This window comes from Podarcis raffonei, chromosome 3 (genome assembly GCF_027172205.1).
Source record: "Podarcis raffonei isolate rPodRaf1 chromosome 3, rPodRaf1.pri, whole genome shotgun sequence".
Classification (NCBI taxonomy): domain Eukaryota; kingdom Metazoa; phylum Chordata; class Lepidosauria; order Squamata; family Lacertidae; genus Podarcis; species Podarcis raffonei.
Window position 1 is genome coordinate 1,633,985 of NC_070604.1, and position 22,651 is coordinate 1,656,635.

At 44.4% G+C, this 22,651-nt stretch overlaps 1 protein-coding gene across 4 annotated transcripts in view; it reads right to left on the minus strand.

Moving 5' to 3' along the window:
* TDRD6 (tudor domain containing 6) overlaps positions 1-17,264 on the minus strand; it is a 31,814-nt gene extending 14,550 nt beyond the window's left edge. For all 4 annotated transcript variants that reach the window (XR_008329320.1, XM_053380272.1, XM_053380271.1 and 1 more), the window contains exon 1: positions 11,007-17,264. Coding sequence is in view for 3 of the 4 variants with exons in the window: in XM_053380272.1 (XP_053236247.1) it covers positions 11,007-17,247 (6,241 nt within the window). In the remaining variant the exon portion in view is untranslated. The remainder of the gene's footprint in view (positions 1-11,006) is intronic.
* Positions 17,265-22,651: the final 5,387 nt, after the last annotated feature.

Consider the following 22,651-nt stretch of genomic DNA (forward strand, 5'->3'; position numbering starts at 1 on the left):
CTGCTTCTCCATGACCAGCCACCCTCAAAATGGCGAAGGCGCCCTTCCCGTCGTTTGCCCGCTCTTTTTCCTACCCTCCTGGCTAGAGCTGGCTTGTATCTCCCCTCCTCCCAATCTGAGCTAGAACTGAACCCTGGCCTTTCCTGGGAACAGCCGGTCCCTCCCTCTTGTTCCTCTTGCTCCGTTCTATTAGATTCACTGTTCTCCTTCCCCCCTTGGGGAATGCTTTCTCCCTCTGGAAAACTGGAATCTTCTAACTCTTAACTCTTCCCTGACATCACCCCCTCCCCTAAGCCCCCCTTCCTCCTCCCCGCTGTCCTCTGTTTCTGAAGGACCGAACCCTATGAACTCCTCTTGCTCGCTATCTGTCTCTTCAAAAATTTCTTGAAGATGCCAGTTATGGGGTTTTGGCTTGTGGGGATATTTTCTATGAAATTCTCTCTGCAATTCTGGAACGTTAATTTTTTCTGCTGGTTCCCATGAGTTCTCAGACTCATCTAACCCTTTCCATGCAACCAAATACTGTAATTTCCTCCTACTTATTCTCGAGTCTAATATCTCTTCCACTTCAGCCTCCTCTTCCCCCATCATGGTGGGGAAAGGAGGTGGTTCCCTTGAAATTTGATACTTATGCGCTGGTATAAACACTGACAATAAAGATCTATGAAATACAGGGTGTATTCTCATATTTTCAGGCAAATGAAGCTTGAAAGCAACTAGGTTAATTTGAGCCTTTACTTGGAAAGGTCCCAATCTCCTTGGTTCTAGCTTTTTACACCTCCCTCGTATTGGTAGTCCCTTGGTAGACAGCCATACCCAGCTCCCTACTTGGATTTCTTCCCCAACTCGCCGGTGCCTGTCTGCAGCTCTCTTGTAAGCCTCTTTAGCTTCTTCCAAATCCTCTTTCAATATCTCATGAATGCACCTCAATTCCTCTATCATTTGTTCTGCTGCTGGTACTGCTAACTGCTCCTCTTGACCTGGGAATGCCCTTGGGTGCAAGCCATAGTTTGCCACAAATGGGGCTCTGCCCGTAGATACATGCATTGCATTATTATACGCAAACTCTGCTAGACTCAACTTCTCTAACCACCCGCTCTGCTGATAACCAGCATAACACCTCAGATATTGTTGCAGTGTTGCATTCGTTCTTTCAGCTTCCCCATTGGTTTGCGGGTGTCTCGCCGACGTGAGGCTTAGCTCCACATCTAGTAACTGCATTAACCTCCTCCAAAATTGTGATGTAAATTGGGCCCCTCTATCTGAAATGATTCGTGATGGCATACCATGCAACCTAAAAATATTATCTAAAAACATCTTTGCAGTTTCCTGCGCGGTTGGAATTTTGGCACATGGTATGAAATGCGCCATCTTGGTTAGCATGTCAACCACCACAAAGATCACTGTATGCCTATGTGATGATGGTAGATCCGTTATAAAATCCATAGACACCACATCCCAAGGCCTTCCCGGCGTGGGCATAGGTTGTAACAACCCTGCAGGAGCTGCTCTGGGTGCCTTGGCTCGTTGACATACTTCACAACCTCCTACATATTGTGTTACCTCCTCCCTCAACTTTGGCCACCAGAACTGCCGTGTGATCTGATACAGGGTCTTTTCTCTACCAAAATGTCCTGCAGTCGGGTTATCATGATGTTGCCTCAACACTTTACCTCTTAATTCACCTGCAGGTACATACAGCACCCCTCTCCTGTACAACAATCCACCTTTTTCCTTGAAACCTTCCTCTTCCCCTCTACCTTTTCTCAGTTCCTCCATTTTCTTTTGTGCAAACTCATCTGTTACTGTCAATCGCTGGAATTCCCCGCCGTCCACTACTACGGCTGCACACCCCCACTGATCCGATCTCAGCATTTCTCGCAACTTGGGAGGTGCTTCTCCTTCCATATACTCAGGTTTGCGCGATAGCGCGTCTGCACGAACGTTTTGATGCCCAGGTATGTACTCAATCCTAAAATTAAACCCGGCAAAAAACTCCGCCCACCTAATTTGCCTTTGGTTTAGCTGTCTAGCAGTTCTCCAATACTCTAAATTCTTATGATCTGTTTGTACCACCACCTGATGTGACGCCCCTTCCAAAAAATGTCTCCACACTTTAAAGGCAGCATGCACAGCTAAAAGTTCCTTATTGAATATGGTGTAGTTTTGTTCTAGAATCATAGAATCATAGAGTTGGAAGAGACCACAAGGGCCATCGAGTCCAACCCCCTGCCAAGCAGGAAACACCATCAGAGCACTCCTGACATATGGTTGTCAAGCCTCTGCTTAAAGACCTCCAAAGAAGGAGACTCCACCACACTCCTTGGCAGCAAATTCCACTGTCAAACAGCTCTTACTGTCAGGAAGTTCTTCCTAATGTTTAGGTGGAATCTTCTTTCTTGTAGTTTGGAACCATTGCTCTGTGTCCGCTTCTCTGGAGCAGCAGAAAACAACCTTTCTCCCTCCTCTATGTGACATCCTTTTATATATTTGAACATGGCTATCATATCACCCCTTAACCTCCTCTTCTCCAGGCTAAACATGCCCAGCTCCCTTAGCCGCTCCTCATAAGGCATCGTTTCCAGGCCTTTGACCATTTTGGTTGCCCTCCTCTGGACACGTTCCAGTTTGTCAGTGTCCTTCTTGAACTGTGGTGCCCAGAACTGGACACAGTACTCCAGGTGAGGTCTGACCAGAGCAGAATACAGTGGCACTATTACTTCCCTTGATCTAGATGCTATACTCCTATTGATGCAGCCCAGAATTGCATTGGCTTTTTTAGCTGCCGCGTCACACTGTTGGCTCATGTCAAGTTTGTGGTCCACCAAGACTCCTAGATCCTTTTCACATGTAGTGCTCTCAAGCCAGGTGTCACCCATCTTGTATTTGTGCCTCTCATTTTTTTTTGCCCAAGTGGAATACTTTACATTTCTCCCTGTTAAAATTCATCTTGTTTGTTTTGGCCCAGTTCTCTAATCTGTCAAGGTCGTTTTGAAGTGTGATCCTGTCCTCTGGGGTGTTAGCCACCCCTCCCAGTTTGGTGTCATCTGCAAATTTGATCAGGATGCCCTTGAGTCCATCATCCAAGTCGTTGATAAAGATGTTGAATAAGACCGGGCCCAAGACAGACCCCTGTGGCACTCCACTAGTCACTCTTCTCCAGGATGAAGAGGAACCATTGATGAGCACCCTTTGGGTTCGGTCAGTCAGCCAGTTACAAATCCACTGAGTGCTAGCATAGTCAAGACCACATTTTACCAGCTTCTTTACAAGAATGTCATGGGGCACCTTGTCAAATGCCTTGCTGAAATCAAGGTAAGCTACATCCACTGCGTTCCCTTCATCTACCAGGCTTGTAATTCTGTCAAAAAACGAGATCAGGTTAGTCTGACATGACTTATTTTTCAGAAATCCATGCTGACTTTTGGTGATCACAGCATTCCTTTCTAGGTGCTCACAGACTGTTTGCTTAATGATCTGCTCTAGAATCTTCCCTGGTATTGATGTCAGACTGACTGGGCGGTAATTATTTGGGTCCTCTCTTTTCCCCTTTTTGAAAATAGGGACAACATTTGCCCTCCTCCAGTCTGCCGGGACTTCGCCTGTTCTCCAGGAATTCTCAAAGATGACTGCCAGTGGTTCTGAGATCACATCTGCCAGTTCTTTTAAATCTGATTGATTTAATTTTCTAGAGTAGAATGCACAGGGTCTCTAGTCCCCTTCCTTGTCCTGTTGCAGCAGAATGGCCCCAATAGCCCTATCAGAGGCGTCAGTTTCTACCTTCATACATTTACTTGGATCTAGGTGCATAAGATATTTTTCTGAAGCAAACACCGCCTTTAATTTATCAAAGGCCTTCTGTGCTTCCTCAGACCATCTGAATGTCCCCTTGCCTCTTGGACAATCAGTCAGTGGTGTTATGATTTTGGAGTAATTACCTATGAATTTATGATAGAAATTAGCAAATCCTAAAAACCTCTGTAGATCTTTCTTAGTTTTAGGTGCCTCCCATTCCACCACTGCCTGAACTTTACTGGGGTCCATGTGCACCCCTTTGTGGGAAATGCAATATCCCAGGAACTCCACCTTTTGTGTGTGGAACTTACACTACTCTAACTTCACATATAACCTGTTGGTCCTCAATCTCTCTAACACCTGCGTGACATGTTTTACATGTTCTTCCATACTTTCACTATATATTAAGAGGTCATCTAAATAAGAGACACAGAACTGATCCAGTATACCTGCCAAGACGTGATTGATGAAGGTTTGAAATACCCCTGAGCCATTTCGCAAGCCAAAAGGCATTACCAAGAATTCAAATGCACCATACTTAGTACAAAAACTGGTTTTCCACTCATCCCCTTCTCTGACCCTTATCAGATTATATGCTCCTCGTAGATCAAGCTTGGTAAAGACTTTGGCTAACCTTACTCTCTCTAAGAGGTCATCTATACGTGGCAGTGGGCACACGCGAGGCTTCATTTGGCTATTAAGGATTCTGAAGTCACATACTAATCTCGGTGCCCCTTCCTCCCCTTTCTTTTTGACAAAAAAGACGGGAGCACCCCCCGAGGCTGTGGACTCGCTAATAAAACCTCTCTGCAAATTCTTTTGCAGGAACTCCCTCAATGCTGCAGATTCTACTTCCGACATGGCATATATCTTGCTTGGTGGCAACTGTGCCCCAGGGACTAGATCTATCTTGCAATCATAGGGCCTATGTGGTGGAAGTTTATCCGCTTCTTTTTCACAAAAAACATCCCGATAAGCAATATATTGTGACGGAATCTCACTTTCATTCCCCATCAACTTCCCTTCCACCTCTGTTCCCATTACTTCCACTGAGATTTTCCCCTTTTGCCCCAAACAATGTGTCATACAATAGATCGAACCAAAAACCAAAGACCTTTGATGCCAGGCAATCACTGGATTGTGACGATTGAGCCAACTCATGCCCAGGACTATCGGGTGCCCAGCTAGTTTGGTCACATGAAATGCCCTGGTCTCTGAGTGATGACTCATATCCATTCTCATTAGTGGAGTCTCGTAAGTCACTTCTCCTGACAGTAGCGGTCTGCCGTCAATTGTTTTCACTCGTAGTGGGAAATTCAAAGGTAACAAAGAGATTTTGTGTTCCTGTATGAATTTCTGGTCTATGAAATCTGCTGACGCTCCTGAGTCTAACAGCGCCTCTACCTGGACCTATGTCCATTGGGTAGTTGTAGTTGCACCTTCACCGTTAGTCCTGGAATAGGTGGTTCCGCGTGAGAGCCTTCTATTGTTCCTCCACCCAGCTGCAAGTTCCCATTTCCAGCCGGGGACATTCGTTTCCCTGATGCAGTTCCTTCAGGCAATTGTCTTCTCCCATGTCTGTTCCAGATAGAGACTCCCATCCTTTACGATTGCGACATTGTCGTGCTAGATGCCCTGGTTTTCCACAGACAAAGCAACGCCTCGTGTCTCTTCTTCTCCCTGCATTTCCTCTTACCATGGAAGAGGTAGTAACTGGAAGACTTCCGGTCAGCGCCAGCGATTAATGGCGGATTTTCCCCCGAGCTCCGGGGGAAGTCTGCTTAGCGGGTTCGGGTCCTGACTGCTACGGCGAAGCGGGGACCCTTAAAATCACAGGCGCGGAAGCCTGTGAACGAGGAGACCCGGCAGGCACCTTTTGTGCCCCCCCAAAACCGCAAAGGAGCCTTTTTAAAGGCTTCGGAGCGGCAGCGGGTGAGCGGCGCGGTGCTGAGGGTCGTCTACCCAGCCTGCTGAGTGAAGCCGCATTGCCATGATCGGAGAGCGCTGATTTCTTCCCAAGAATTTGGACTTAAAAGCAACTACTCGTGAGTAGGATTAACGGACTTAAACTGAAATTAATACCAAGAATTTTGGCACTAGCACGGGAAAGGTACAAAAAGGAAGTCTGCCTTTCCATTGTGTAGATAATCTAAAGCAAAGTGACTGTAAGCTGTAACTTAAGAGTGAACATTTTTCTGAAATTAGTAATCTATCGTTTGGATGAGCATTTCTCCCCACCGTTTGGCAGGAGCGGAGGGGGGTGGAAATTGAACTTTTTTTATGCCTGCATGAAAGGAAAGAATTTAAAAAGAATATCCGCTGCCTTGATCTCTGGAGTCGGACTGCCTTGACAGGGAAACTGAATGGTGGACTGTCAGCACATTGGGATTGTTTGTAGTATTAACTCTGTGTAAAGATACAGTATCTTTGGATGGACTTCTATATAAAATAGTATTGAAGACAAATTGGAAACTGTGGCTAATAGGAGAAAAGGGGTTTTTTAAAGAGACATTGGTTACAAAATTTCAAAGTTAAGTTGGAATCTTTCCCCCTAGTGGAGACTTATATTACACTTATACCGAAGACTGAGACTGAAAAGACTCAACTTAAGAACTACCGCCCTATTTCGTTACTAAATGTGGATTACAAAATCTTTGCTGACATTTTGGCTAAGAGATTGAAAAAAGTTTTGATGGAGGAGATTCATAGGGACCAAGCGGGCTTTCTCCCGAGAAGACATATGTCAGACAATGTAAGGAATATAATAGACATTTTGGAAAAGTTAGAAGTGAATATAAATACTAAAGCAGTTTTGATATTTGTGGACGCGGAGAAAGCCTTTGACAACATTTCTTGGAGTTTTATGAAGAAGAATCTCCAGGGGATGGGGGTAGGCCAAGGATTTGAAAACGGTATAGGTGCAATATATTCAGAGCAGAAAGCAAAGTTAATTGTAAATAATGTGGTTACGGAAGAGTTTAAGATAGAAAAAGGGACACGTCAGGGGTGCCCAATCTCCCCATTACTTTTTATATCGGTCCTGGAGGTTTTGTTAAATATGATCAGAAGGGATCAGCTGGTTAAAAGGGTACAGGTCGGAGCTAAACAATACAAATTGAGAGCATTTGCAGATGATTTGGTACTTACGTTACAAGAGCCAGAATCTAGTACCAAAAGGGTTTTAGAACTAATTCAAGAGTTTGGCCAAGTAGCAGGATTTAAACTGAACAAATCTAAAACTAAGGTATTGGAGAAAAATTTAACACCTATGGAAAAGGAGAGGTTTCAGAATGAGACAGGTTTAACTGTGGTTAAGAAAGTGAAATACTTGGGGATTAATATGACAGCTAAAAATGTGAATTTATTTAAAGATAATTATGAAAAATGCTGGACAGAAGTAAAAAAAGATTTAGAAATTTGGTCAAAATTGAAGCTTTCCTTGTTGGGTCGAATTGCAGTTATAAAGATGAATGTATTGCCTAGAATGTTATTTTTGTTCCAAACATTACAAATTGTTGATAAGATGGACTGTATCAAGAAGTGGCAGAAAGATATTTCTAAATTTGTCTGGCAGGGCAAGAAGCCCAGGATAAAATTCAAGATATTAACTGATGTAAAAGAAAGGGGGGGATTTGCCCTGCCAGATTTTAAACTTTATTATGAATCAGCAGCTTTCTGCTGGTTGAAAGACTGGCTACTTCTGGAGAATACAGATATTTTGGACCTAGAAGGGTTTAATAATACTTTTGGGTGGCATGCATACTTGTGGTACAACAAGGTTAAAGCTCATAAAGCTTTTAAAAACCATATTGTCAGGAAAGCATTGTATAATGTCTGGATCAGGTATAAAGATTTGCTGGAAAACAAAACTCCTAGGTGGTTGTCCCCAATGGAGACAAAGGCTGTGAAAAAACTTAATATGGAGTCTAAATGGCCAAAATATTGGGAAATTTTGGAACAAGAAGGGGATATACTGAAATTGCAGAGTTATGAGAAATTGAAAGATAAAGTGCGAGACTGGCTTCATTATTATCAAATAATGGAGGTTTTTAAGTTAGACAGGAAAATTGGTTTCCAGGTGGAAAAATCAAAATTGGAGACAGAATTGTTAGAATCCAAAACTAAGAACTTGTCAAAAATGTATAACTTGCTGTTGGAATGGAATACACAGTATGAAACAGTTAAATCAGCTATGATGAAGTGGGCACAAGATATTGGTCATAACATTATGTTTGAGGACTGGGAACAGTTGTGGACCACCGGTATAAAATTTACGGCATGTAATGCCTTAAAAGAAAATATTATGAAAATGATTTATAGGTGGTACATGACCCCAGTCAAGCTCGCAAAAATTTACCACTTGCCTGATAATAAGTGTTGGAAATGTAAAGAGACTGAAGGTACATTCTTTCACCTTTGGTGGACATGCCCAAGGATTAAGGCTTTCTGGGAAGTGATTTATAATGAAATGAAAAAGGTATTTAAATATACCTTTTTGAAGAAACCAGGGGCCTTTCTCCTGGGTATGGTCGGCCAATTGGTGTCAAAGAAGGACAGAACATTTTTTATGTATGCTACAACAGCAGCAAGAATACTCATCACAAAGTATTGGAAGACAGAAGATCTACCCACCATGGAAGAATGGCAGATGAAGGTAATATGGGACTGGAAAAATGTTGGTCGGAAGTGAAAAAGGATCTAGAAATATGGTCTAACCTGAAGCTTTCCTTGCTGGGTCGAATTGCAGCTATAAAGATGAATGTATTGCCTAGAATGTTGTTTTTGTTTCAAACATTGCAAATTGTGGACAAGATGGAATGTTTCAAGAAGTGGCAGAAAGATATTTCTAAATTTGTCTGGCAGGGCAAGAAGCCTAGGATAAAATTTAAGATTTTAACTGATGCAAAAGAAAGGGGTGGATTTGCCCTGCCAGACTTTAAGCTTTATTATGAGTCAGCAGCGTTTTGCTGGCTGAAAGAGTGGTTGCTTCTTGAGAACACAGACATTTTGGACTTAGAAGGTTTTAACAATGTTTTTGGGTGGCATGCATATTTGTGGTATGACAAGGTTAAAGCACACAAAGCGTTCAAAAACCATATTGTTAGGAGATCTCTGTTTAATGTCTGGATTAGATATAAGGATTTATTGGAAAACAAAACCCCAAGGTGGTTGTCGCCAATGGAAGCGAAAGCTCAGAAAAAGCTCAATATGGAGGCCAATTGGCCAAAATATTGGGAAATTTTGGAGCAAGAAGGGGACAGATTGAAATTACAGAGTTTTGAGAAGCTAAAAAATAAAGTGCAGGACTGGCTACATTATTATCAGATAATGGAGGCGTACAATCTAGACAAGAAAATTGGCTTCCAGGTGGAAAAATCTAAATTAGAAACAGAAGTGTTAGAACCTAAAACTAAGATTTTGTCAAAAATGTATAACTTGCTGTTGCAGTGGAATACGCAGGATGAAACGGTTAAATCTGCAATGATTAAATGGGCACAAGATATTGGTCATAACATTATGTTTGCTGACTGGGAACAGTTATGGACCACCGGTATGAAATTTACGGCATGCAATGCCTTAAGAGAGAATATTATGAAAATGATATATAGGTGGTACATGACACCAGTCAAGCTTGCAAAAATCTATCATTTGCCCGATAATAAATGTTGGAAGTGTAAGGAAACTGAAGGTACATTCTTTCACCTTTGGTGGACGTGCCCAAGGATTAAGGCCTTCTGGGAGATGATTTATAATGAAATGAAAAAGGTATTTAAATATACCTTCCTGAAGAAACCAGAGGCCTTTCTCCTGGGCATAGTCGGCCAATTGGTGCCAAAGAAGGATAGAACTTTTTTTATGTATGCAACAACAGCAGCAAGAATACTTATAGCAAAGCACTGGAAGACGCAAGACCTACCCACTCTGGAAGAATGGCAGATGAAGCTGATCGACTGTATGGGATTGGCAGAAATGACTGGCAGAATCCGTGACCAGGGAGAAGAGTCGGCAGAAGAATATTGGAAGAAATTTAAGGACTATTTAAAGAAATACTGTAACATTACTGAATTTTGAAGGGAGTTGGATTGAAATTAATGGGTTTCTAGCTGTTGTGGTAAAAGAATATGGAAGAAATGTTTTTTCTTTTTCTCTTGTTTTAATAAGGTTTAAGTTACAATAATTTAAGAAGCTGAATAGAAAATAAGGGGTTAATTAATTGTGAAGTTAGGAGATTAGGATTTGCTGGATAAATAATTTGATCTAGAAAACAAGAAGGGGAGGTTCGAGGAAGTCAAAGGACGATGGTTTGGAAACTAGGTTTTGAAAATTAGGTGTTCTTAATATTGTCTTTTTTCTTTGTGCTTTTTTCTCTTCTTTTTGTTTGTATAAAATGGAAAATTTTAATAAATATTTATAAATAAATAAAAATAGATTATATGGGACTGGCAGAAATGACCGGCAGAATACGAGACCAGGGAAAAGAGACGGCGGAAGAAGATTGGAAGAAATTTAAGGACTATCTTAAGAAACATTGTAAAATTACTGAATGTTAGAACGATGTTGATTTTGAAATTAAGTGGTTTTTAGCTGTAATGATTATGTAATTAAGAAAAGAAAGGTTAAAAATTATATAGAAATTAGGGGAAGGATTTGCTGAATTGAACTAATTAGAGATTGGAATACAGAAAGGGGAGGTATGAGGAGGTCAGGAAAGTAAGTTTTATGAATATAGGGGATTGAAATTATACTTGTTGTTGTATGTGTTTTGTATGTATTTTTGTTGTTCTGAGCTCTGCTTCTCCATGACCAGCCACCCTCAAAATGGCGAAGGCGCCTTTCCCTTCATTTTCCTGCTCTTTTTTCTAACCTCCTGGCTAGAGCTGGCTTGTATCTCCCCTCCTCCGAATCTGAGCTAGAACTGAACCCTTGCCTTTCCTGTGAACAGCCGGTCCCTCCCTGTTGTTCCTCTTGCTCCCTTCTATTAGATTCACTGCTCTCCTTCCCCCCTTGGGGAATGCTTTCTCCCTCTGATAAACTGAAAACTTCTAACTCTTCCCTGACATCCTCCTCCTAGCAACCACTTATTACAGTATTCTTACGTAACAAAACCTGCAAAGTAAGAGTAACTCTCTTCAGCGAGAGACACCATATGCACCACAGGTCACCTGCAACACTTAAAAGTAAGCAATGTAAAAACAAGTGTACAGTCTTACCTGTACTGTGACTTGGAATGTCAACTGCTTCTTCATCTAGCAGTGTGCTTCTCAAAAAATCCTCTCCAACCAAATTGCTCTCTTTAAATCTTTCACCCGCATCATGGCTCATCTGTGTTTCAATGTGGTTCTTCAGCAGAGTTTGCCTTGCTAGACAATGGTAACCTTCGCTTTCTTGTCCTGTTTCACATACCTCCACAATGTCCTCACGGCAGAAGAAGTCTTGCAGTTTGAATCCAGTTTCTGAAAATGGTAACTGGATTTCATTATCCGCAGGCAGCTCCAACAACATATCCTCCCTGATTTCACCAGCTTGTAAAAGATACACTTCAGGTGTAACAGGTTCCAGCAGTAAACAGTCACTTTTATCCTTTAGTGAAGAGCGCTGTTCTAACTCCCCTTCTGCATGTGTCATGTCAAGCAAGTCCAATTCTGCTCTCTCTCGTGTTTCCTCACACAGGGGAGGGCTCACTTCAACTGTCTCCAGATCCAGTGTGTCTCCAAATGGGTGCATCTTCAGTTGAAAAGGCAGCTGATTTGTATCTGATAAAGTCACCACCTCAATAGGCACCAAATCTGACACACTCAGTGTTTCATCCACAGCTAAATGTACTTCACGTGTATCCAGTGTTAACATTTCTGCTTGGCCTTCAGTCTCTTTCAGAGTTTCAAACAAATCTAGTTCTAACACCTTAGATTCACCACCATTAGGAAGCTGTGTTTCAGTAACATCTGCAAAATTTGGTATATCACTTTCTTTTGCAAATGCAGAATAGTCAGTTCCCTTTTTAAATGTTTCAGACACAGTGCTTTGGTCTCCAATGTCAAGTACTTCAGAAGTGGTTTGGTGGTGCTTGGTTTGAGATTTGGGTGAAGAAGTTGGGGGAAATGCTCCAAATGAATTACCACTCCCTGTAGCAACTAAACACTTATCTGCTGGTTGGAATGCCTCTGAACAACGCAACAGATCTTCTGAAGGCATTAGTGCACAGGCAGATACTTTGGTTTCATTTATAACCACCTTTGAACTATCTGTCCCTACATCTTTAATCTGTTCTTCAGGTTTGTGAATACTATTTGTCAAAGTTAAGGCACAGTCTTCAACAACAGGCTTCCAAAAGGGTTTCATTTGTTCATTGATGCTGATTTTTTGACATTCCAATTGAACAACAAATAAGGGGATTTCAAAAGGGCCATCATTTTGTTTTTCCATGATGGTAGTGTCTAACAGAGAGTCTGCCGTGACATCACAGAAGATCTTATTTATTCCTTCAGCCCACAAACCTTCTGCAGAGTTAAAGCCAAACAAACAACAAAGAAATGCTTGAGGTGGTATTACCAGCAGGTCATCAGGAATTTGCCTGATCATCTCTGCACTGGTAAGTTCCTCGGTTCCATGGTCAATATGAATGAGACTCAAGGTTTCCCCCTCTACACTGCTAATAACTGCTCGGTATAAGGTATTATCTTCACTATTCTTTGCTAGACAGGGACAGCCACTTTTTATATCCTCAACATCTATGCCCATAAGCTCTCCAGCTTCCTGAAGCTTTGTTTCAATTAAACCAATATCATCTGAGTCAGCAAACTGGCACCAAAAATATCCTGGGCTCTTTGCAACCATCAAAAAGGTTTTCAAAGTTTGACCCACCTTAGGAATCTTCCAGAGGAAGGATCTGGTGTTTGACATATTGAAAGGTTTGCTATACTTATCAGGAACAGCAACTTCACACAGGTTTATCAGATCAGTGTCACTCTCCATTTTGTCAGATGTTTTCCCCAAAGGAGGTTGTTTGTACTCAAGGTATTTATCAACCAAATCCACTGCTATATTACCATCTTTGTCACAGAGATGAATGTTCCATTTGCTTTCAGTTTTCTCCACAAATTCGCCATTTAGCTGAGTATCACTTGTCCTTTGGGAGAAATACAGCACTGCTTCCTGTGTCCATTCTGAAAGCTCTGTGGTCTTAACTCCATACAATGAACAATGAATGCTCATCACTGGGACTGATGAACAGTCTTCAAGGAGTCTACCTGTTTTGCAGATGCTAACCAGTGCAGTATTGCCATAATCAATATACTGCACCCTCACCAGTTTACCAGAGGGTTTTTCAATGATTGCAGCTCGATACCATAAGCCATCTTCTGAAAACAATGCACACATTACGTCTCCTATGTGAAGCTGTTGCCCATTCAGACTCTCAATATTTTCAGATTTATTTAGTTTCTCTGAAATGCTGTCAAGCAAGGGCTCATCTTCTACTAGGTGAACATAGAAGTCGGATGGATTATTTATATGAGAAACATACACCAAAGTTTTAAGACCAAGGCTTATGATTTTTTGAGGTAAAGCACAAATATTTTTAAGTGAAAAGTGTGTATTAGTTTCAGATTGATTTCTGCTTTTCAAGTTATCAGGGGGAGTTTCTCTGCTTAGCATGGAATCTCTATGACTCCTACCTGTTACAGGATCATTTCCATTATTTTTTTCCACTGGTCCAGGAAGCTTAATTTTCACCTCTCTTTTTGTTTTCTGCTGAAATTGTCTTACTTCTCTACATACAACAGTGTGTTTGCTACTGCCTACTATGTCCAAATTTTCATTGTTCCACCTCTTGTCCTCAAAAGTTGGTTTATCCATTTCTGTCAAAGATAGCCTTTTTTCAGTGTTTTGTTCCCTGGTGAGCAGATATCTGGATGCTGAAGCTCCATTTTTTGTATATTTGGCCGTCCCTCTGCTGCACTGCAAACTCTCTTTCAGTTTTGCATTGATCTGCATCTTACCATCATATAGTTCAATGATCAGTTTTCCATCAGGTTCTTTTGCTACAATTAAAGCCTTTAAGGGCTTATCTAGTACTGCTTTTTCAAACCATGCAGAAACTTCTTTTGGAACATCAACTACATCAGATAGAGAGCATTTTATGGCTTGCATTGGCAAAAGCAGTAACTCATAAGCATCATTTGGTACTAGTACCAAGTCTCCATTCTTTAACAACTGCCTATTCCCAAAATCCACAAAGAAAACTTCTTTGGTATCTTTTGCTGAAGTTACTACTGCCCTGTACCAGCAGCCATCCATATACTTTGCAAGATACACATTTCCAGGGCCCTGTGATGTTTCCAAATTGTACTGCATTTTGCTGAGTTTAGCAATACTAGTAGTTAACTGGCCAATAACATTTGCATTTCTAGCAAGTTGGCAGTAAAAGTGACAGGGATCATTAACATGTGTGATATAAACCACCTCTTCACTTCCTATTTTAATGTCATGTGTAGAATAATAGTATGACAGAAGATGAACAGAAGATATTAGAGGTTTTTGAGGCTGCACACATCTGGCTAGACCCTTCTTTGTTAAAAAATGGCACACACTTTCAAAAGGGGTAATCAAGTCCACAATATTGATGAAATCTGTATTGTTTAATGCTGCAAAAGCAAATATGGTACATTTCAGTTCTAATGTGCTTGCTGACTCCACAAATTCATGAAAAGCTTCAGTGGCTTTTTCATTCCACACAAACGGATCCTGACCATTTGGCTGAATTAAGTTGTAAAGGCTACATCTGAAAGCTTGAGCTTTCAACGTCAGAAACTCTGTCTTAGTTGCACGGACATTCTTCAGTGAAACACGCTCTTTGTTCCCATAGTCAACATATGCAACTTCCACCTCTTCAGCACAACATACTTTACTAGTAATAAGAGCTCTGTACCACTTCTCATCCTCAGAATACTTAGCCAAACATACAGAATTTGGCCATTCACGGGGTTGTGCTGAATGCATACAATAATCTTGAATTTTAGCCATAAGTGCTCTCAGGTCTTGGGAACTTTTAGCTAGCTGACACCAGAAGAGACTAGGACTTTCTGTATAGGATACTACCACATCTACTGTATTTCCAACTTGCAGATGCCCTTCACTAGAAAACCCTGGCTTTATTTCAGAGTAGTTTTGCATAACATAGAGTGAAGGGGTTGGGGCAATGCTAGAATCCTCTTTTGCAAATGCTTTGCATGACCAATAGCAACTACCTTCACCGGGCTGCTGCTTGACGATCAAAGTTTCAGTAGGATAAGGGGCTGAACTGTGACGTTGTGGCGAGGGTTCATTTTCATCTTTGGGGAAAATTTTTCTCACAGGCTTCTGCCCTATGCCCTCTATTCCAGACGTGCTCCTCAATGGCTCCTTGGTCACTTTCTGGAGAGTCTCTAATTCCTCACCCTTATGATGCTCAGCATACTTCTGTTGAGACATGATTTTGCCCAAGTTTTTTTCTCCTGCTAGTGAATGATCAAAAAGTTCCACTATGTAAATGTCCCCTTGCATGCCTAAGACCTTGATTACCAGCTCCTTGTTTAGCACGGCTTTCCTGAAATAGTCTACAGCATCTGGGCTCCATGACTGCCCTGGTGGGAAAGGATTAGCCAATGCACATCTGAGTGCTGCAGCAGGAAGTTCTCTGAACTGGGGAAGCAATTCCTTCACCTTATGCAAGTCAATAATTTCAGTGTTTCCTCTGTCTACCAGATAAACTTCAATGCCTTTTCCCAGCATCTTGGTGACAACAGCACGGTGATAGCAGTTCTCCTTCAATGCAACACAGCACAGGGATCCTGGTTTGGGCTGAAGCAGAATACCCTCTAGTTTTTTACTCTGAGAATAGAAGTCACTTAAGTTCTGTATGAGGCAACAGAGGGGTTGGCGGTGCTCCTGCAGGTGCACCCAGAAGTCTGTGGGATCCTGGAGGAAGGACACTTGAGCACTGTGGTACTCACCAGCCTTCAAACGCACAACAGGAAGTGGGTCAGCGGCAAGCATGGACTGAACTCCCAACAGAGAGGCACGTTCTTCCTTGGCTGTGGCATCTACCTTCTTTAGTTCAGCCATTAAGTCAAAGGAATGCTCTTGACTGCTGTGAAGGAGGCTCTGCTCCAGACAATGGGCCTGGACCCCATAGAGGCAGTTAAGGTTCAGGCCATCTTCTCCATAGAGAGTAACATAGTAGAGGTGCTCAAAGGGACAGTAGGCTTCAATGTTGGCTTGCACCACCTTGCTCAACAGCAATGTTTTAAGCTGACTTATATGAGAGCGGGTCCAGCCACAGCCTCCATCGGTAATACCTTGCAATGAACAAGGATAGGTCACCACCGGCATTCGGAAACACTCAGCAGGCAAATTGCGCAGGTTTTGCTTTGTCACAAATTCCTTCCTCCCATAATCCACATAGATCACCTGTGCCACTTCTCCAAGCTGCTCCTCCGGGCCACCCAGAGGATCTAGTTGCAGCAGCAGGGCCCGGTACCAGCAGCCATCGATGCCCCGCGCGGCGCAAGGGGATCCTGGGGCCGGCAGGGGTTCCTGCAAGTCTTTCCCAGAGGAGGCCTCAAAAGCCTGGCGCATGGCATCCGAGAGCAGCTGGATCTCTCTGGAGAGGCTGCGCAGTTGACAATATATCCTGCCGGGGTCGGATACCTGGGTCACCAGCATGGGCTCCGTCACTCTCATCTGCAGCTGCGGGTAGAAGTAGTCCAGGGCTGTGGGCTCATCCTGGGTGCGGGGAGCGACAGGGCCCCCGGGCGCCTGGGGGGACGGCTGGGGTGGGGCGCTGGGGGCCCCGAGGGAGGTGGCGAGGAGGCTGGCGAAGGTGCTGGGGGAGACGTGGCCGGCGAGCCCCAGGTGGCGCATCTGGGCCAGCAGCCAGGGCAGCTCCAGCACCACCAGGTGCTGCGCCACCAGCACGTCCCTCACCAGGCCCGACACCTCCTGGCCCTGCAGGCGGCCCAGGAACTCGGCGGCGGCCAGCGTCCAGCTGAGGCGCTGGGGCGGCGCCAGGTCGGCCAGGACGCAGCCCAGCACCTCGGAGGGCAGCTGGAAGAGCTCGGCGGGGCCGCGCGCCAAGGCCTGGGCGCCGGCGCTGAGCGTGCGGCCCTCGTCCAGCAGGAAGACGCGGTAGGCGGGCGCGGGGCCGGCGCGGAGGAGGCCCAGCACCCGGCAGCGCCGCCAGCGCCCGCCCGCCTCCGCCAGGCACAGCTCGCCCGCCGCCAGGGGCCCCGCGCCCGGCAGCGCCGCCAGCCGAGGCCCCGCCCGCGCCTGCACCTCCTCGGCCAGCCGCAGGTACTCCTCGCGCCGCTCGCCGCGGAAGCCCCACAGCCGCACCAGCGGAGCCTCCGCGTGGAGCTCCACGAAGGACACGCGCAGAGACAGGCAGCTGCCCGGGCTCGGCAGCGAAGAGCACATGGCGGAGGAAGGCGGCGGGCAGCGGGCGGACACCGGCACCTCACGAGGCACCAACGGCGGAGGGGGAGGAGCCCGTTCCTCGCCCCGCCCACCCGCGCGCGCGCCCCTCCCTGCCGGAACGCGCCAAGGAGGGAAGCGGGCGGGGGCGCGCGAGGGCACTTGCCTCACGGAATCCCTCCGGCGCTTCGGGAAGGCGGCAGAAGGCGGGGCAAATGGGGCGCCCGCCGGGGCCGGGGCAGGGAGGGTCCCGCCAGCCCAGCTGCCGAGGGCGCCCTGCCGGGGCGCTGCTTGCAGGCGGACAGCCGGAGCAGCCGAGCTGTGGCGCCCCTTGTTTCCGCCCGCCATCCTTTCACCCCGCGACCTGGACACAGGTGTCTGCCCCCCCCGCCCCCTGCCACACGGGCCGGTGTCCTCAACGGCTGGAGCCAAAGGTGTCCGTCGTCTTCCTCCTGCTTTGCCATGCGGGAAGGAGTGAGCCTTCAATGCCCCACAGACAACACCTCAGACGAGTTTGGCAGGCGCTCCCTGCTTTTGTTGCTGAGCTGCCTTCAGAGGCAGCTAACATTTGGGTTACCAGCAGAAATCAGTATGTCAAGTTGAAGCAAGGAGAGGAGGTTTCATGGGGCAAAGTCACAGGCAGGCAAATACCCTTTACCCTAAGGGGCATCCAGTCCAGTCTCCTGCAATGCAGGAATCTTAGCTGAAGCATCCAGGACAGATGGCCTTCCAACCGCGGCTTAAAAACCTCCAAGGAAACCTCCCAAGGGAGACCATTCCACTGTTGAACAGCTCCTGAAGTTTAGTTGGAATCTCCTTTCCTGTGCTATGAAAGCATTGGTTCAAAGCCTGCCCTTGAGGTAGTTGAAGATAGCTATCATATCTCAATCTCCTCTTTCCCTGGCTCCTTCAATTGTTCCTCATAAAGCTTGGTTTCCAGACCCTGGATCACCTTGGGTGCCCTCCACTGCACATGTACCAGCTTGTCAATAACTTTATATTTGTGTGCCCAAAATTGGACGCAGTATTCCGTGTATGGTCTGACCAAGGCCAAATAGAGTGGTATGATGACTTCCCTTGATTTGGACATACTTATCTTGATACTTATCTTTTTAGCAGCAGCTAAAAAAGCCAATGCAATTCTGGGCTGCATCAATAGGAGTATAGCATCTAGATCAAGGGAAGTAATAGTGCCACTGTATTCTGCTCTGGTCAGACCTCACCTGGAGTACTGTGTCCAGTTCTGGGCACCACAGTTCAAGAAGGACACTGACAAACTGGAACGTGTCCAGAGGAGGGCAACCAAAATGGTCAAAGGCCTGGAAACGATGCCTTATGAGGAACGGCTAAGGGAGCTGGGCATGTTTAGCCTGGAGAAGAGGAGGTTAAGGGGTGATATGATAGCCATGTTCAAATATATAAAAGGATGTCACATAGAGGAGGGAGAAAGGTTGTTTTCTGCTGCTCCAGAGAAGCGGACACGGAGCAATGGATCCAAACTGCAGGAAAGAAGATTCCACCTAAACATTAGGAAGAACTTCCTGACAGTAAGAGCTGTTCGACAGTGGAATTTGCTGCCAAGGAGTGTGGTGGAGTCTCCTACTTTGGAGGTCTTTAAGCAGAGGCTTGACAACCATATGTCAGGAGTGCTCTGATGGTGTTTCCTGCTTGGCAGGGGGTTGGACTCGATGGCCCTTGTGGTCTCTTCCAACTCTATGATTCTATGCAGCCTAGGGTAGTGTTAGGCTTTTCTGCTGCTGCATGACACTGTCAACTCGTGTTAAGCTTGTGGTCCACCAAGGTCCCTAGATCCTTTTCACATGTAAGCCAGGTGTCCCCCATCTTATATTTATGCATCTGGCTCTTCCTGCCTACTAAGTACAGAACCATACATGTGTCCCTATTAAGATCCGTTTTGTTAGTTTGGGCCCACTTCTCCAATCTGTTAATGTCATGTTGATTCCTGATTCTGTCTTCTGCGGCATTAGCTACCCCTCCCAGTTTGGTGTCATCTGCAAATTGGATGTGCATCCCCTCAATTCCTTCATCCAAGTCGCTTATAAAGACACTGAACAACAAGGGGCCCAGGAGAACTCTTCAGCACCCCATGTGTCACTTTCCCCCAGGATGACTAGGAACCATTAATGAGTACTTTGGGTTTGGTCTGCCAACCAGCTACAAATCTAACAGTTGCCTCATTCAACCCACATTTTACCAAGTTCCTCACAAGAATATCATGGGGGACTTTGTCAAAAGCCTTACTGAAATCAAAATACACTAGGTCCACAACATTCCTCTGATCCACCAAGCTTGTAACTCCATCAAAATGTAATGAGATTCGTCGGAATGACTTATTTTTGAGAAACCCACGATGGGTCTTAGTAATCAGAGGCTGGCAAAGCATATGTAAGACAGACATTGCATGGAGGATTCCCCATTGCAGAGATCATGAGAGGGGAAACAGTATTTCTGAAGTTTCATGGAGGAATTATAGAAAAATTAGCTGAAGGCAGATGTACAGAAGAGGGACCGATTGAGGAAAAGAGAGGGAGGGGCTAAGAAGGGTGGCTGGAAGAAAAAGAACCCAAGAGACCACAAGTAAGTAAAAGGGAGAATGGGGCAAGGAAGTTGCATCAAGGGGAATTTATACCAGTTTGGTTTTTAATTGAAATGTAGATTGGTGTCTTTTTTTAAAATTGTGTTATACCAAATTTTTGGGATTTTAAAATTTACTCATAAGTTTGATAAATGTATTATAAGCAAGGACAACAAACAGCATCACATTTAGTAAGCAGACAAATGTTTTGTGAAAAAAATGTAGCATATACTCATTAATGATTAAATAGCCTATCGTGTAGCTTTATTCAAAGGTCGTGTTTTATCACCAAACCTTGCTAGGTCAGCATGATACTAACAATCAGCTCACTGTGGGAAGCTCAACTATTCTAAGATAAATCCAGTATTTTTTCAAGATTGCCTATGAATGTAACAACAGTATTTGGATATTATAGCTCCATCTACATGTATGACAGCTTGCAAGATAAACAGATATTTTACTCAGTTCATGGTCAATTTATTTATATACCACATTTCCCACAAATATGTATGTGCTGAAAGCAGTTCACATAAAAATGTTTTAAGTACATTATTGAGATGTAATAAAAAATATAATGTCATTACAAAAGAATCCAGCATTAGCATTCATTAAAATGTAAGTGAACATAAGTTCACCAATATTAAAAGCAAGGCTTTCCAATAACTTCCTATCCAAAAGTAGCCCAAAAGCTGATGATGCTAGTACCTGGCACCCCTCGACCTGTGCCTCAAACCAAAAGCCCAGGAAGCCCATGGGCGTAGCCAGGATTTATTTTAGGGTGGGCAGGGGGGTGCAGAATGAGTTATATGCGATGCAGTCAGATAGTTAAGTATTTTTATTTATTTACTTGATGGGGGGATAGCTGCCCCCCCGCCCTCCCCGGCTACAGAATTCTTCTGGGAGGCTCTCAGGCCTGGAGCATGGGGCAAGGCAGACAAAAGCAGTCATTGCCAAATGGCACACACAGAGTCTTTCTCCCCTCACAGTTCTGGAAGCAGGTCCCTCATGAAAGCTCATTGTAGAAACACAAGTGCAATGTGCTTGACTTTTTTTATATAAAAAATGTTTTATGTACAAGGAGTCCTCAACTTACACAGGGCTTACATTCTGGGGATCACACCTAAAGCTAAAATTGGTCACAGTAAATGGCGAGTGGGATTGCCAAAGTCTTTTCCCCCAGATGCCCATCCATTTCTGTCCTCTTTAAAGAATAAAAATTTAAAAATAAAATTTTGCCAAGGGCATAAAGCTGAATGCACACAAGTTAAATGTGCATGAGTTACAGGTTTACTGTACACCACTTAGAAAATCTGAATATTAAAAAGTATATAAAGACCTAGATAAATAAATGAGCAAGCCAGGTGCTAGAATCCCTGAATACAGAGACCCAGAGCTCCTTATGAGTACACACTGCTCTTTTCAGCCCCAAAATACAAGGGGAAGAAAAGAGGAATCTTCCAAATAGCTCCTGTGGCTGGAAGCCTGCAGATAAAATGTGGAGAAAAAGCTGAAAGAGCTCAGGTCATCACAGCTAGTCATGTGGTGAGCTTCTCCATAGTCTATGTGATCGTGGATGTGAGGAAAGTCCTGTCCTTTTGAACTACTGGAGTGCACAGAGAGAGACAGAAATGAGTAATGATCAGCAGTTGTGACACATTGCTCCTGGACCTGTATGCATTGTGTCTGTTCCTAAATGTCTGTAAATACCAAATGTACTCAGGCTCAGGCTCTGTGGCTCCAAAACTATAATACTGTCTATTGATATAAAAAAAATATCGGCAATGTATGCACAGTTAAATAACAAAGGATCTATTTTCATTATTTGGAACACAATAGCTTACAACAGTTAATATTGGACAAGAAGGAAAATTAAATATGGCTTCATTCAACATCTTTATCAACGACTTGGATGATGGACTCAAGGGCATCCTGATCAAATTTGCAGATGACACCAAACTGGGAGGGGTGGCTAACACACCAGAGGACAGGATCACTGTGGGAGTCATAAAGCCATGGCAGAGGTTTGTAAATACTGCAGGGTACCTCCGGACCTCGTGACCAGCACTCTGAGCTTTACAAGGTATTGGAATGTAATGACCTTATATGGCATGGGTGCAATAAAAGCTTGACCGGATGAGGTAACATGAGATTGGCAAACGGCCATGCGGCTGGACAGAACAAAGGATAATAAAAAGTGACCAGAGAGGAGAAGAAGTCTGAATGAGCTGCCCTCCGTCCATGGAAATATTGCTGGCTCTCTGTGTCTTTATTTTATGCTAAACAAGTGCCATTTGTAACGGCTGGCTCCGACAGATCACACTTCAAAACGACCTTGACAGATTAGAGAACTGGGCCAAAACAAACAAGATGAATTTTAACAGGGAGAAATGTAAAGTATTGCACTTGGGCCAAAAAAATGAGAGGCACAAATACAAGATGGGTGACACCTGGCTTGAGAGCAGTACATGTGAAAAGGATCTAGGAGTCTTGGTTGACCACAAACTTGACATGAGCCAACTGTGTGACGCGGCAGCTTAAAAAGCCAATGCAATTCTGGGCTGCATCAATAGGAGTATAGCATCTAGATCAAGGGAAGTAATAGTGCCACTGTATTCTGCTCTGGTCAGACCTCACCTGGAGTACTGTGTCCAGTTCTGGGCACCACAGTTCAAGAAGGACACTGACAAACTGGAATGTGTCCAGAGGAGGGCAACCAAAATGGTCAAAGGCCTGGAAACGATGCCTTATGAGGAACGGCTAAGGGAGCTGGGCATGTTTAGCCTGGAGAAGAGGAGGTTAAGGGGTGATATG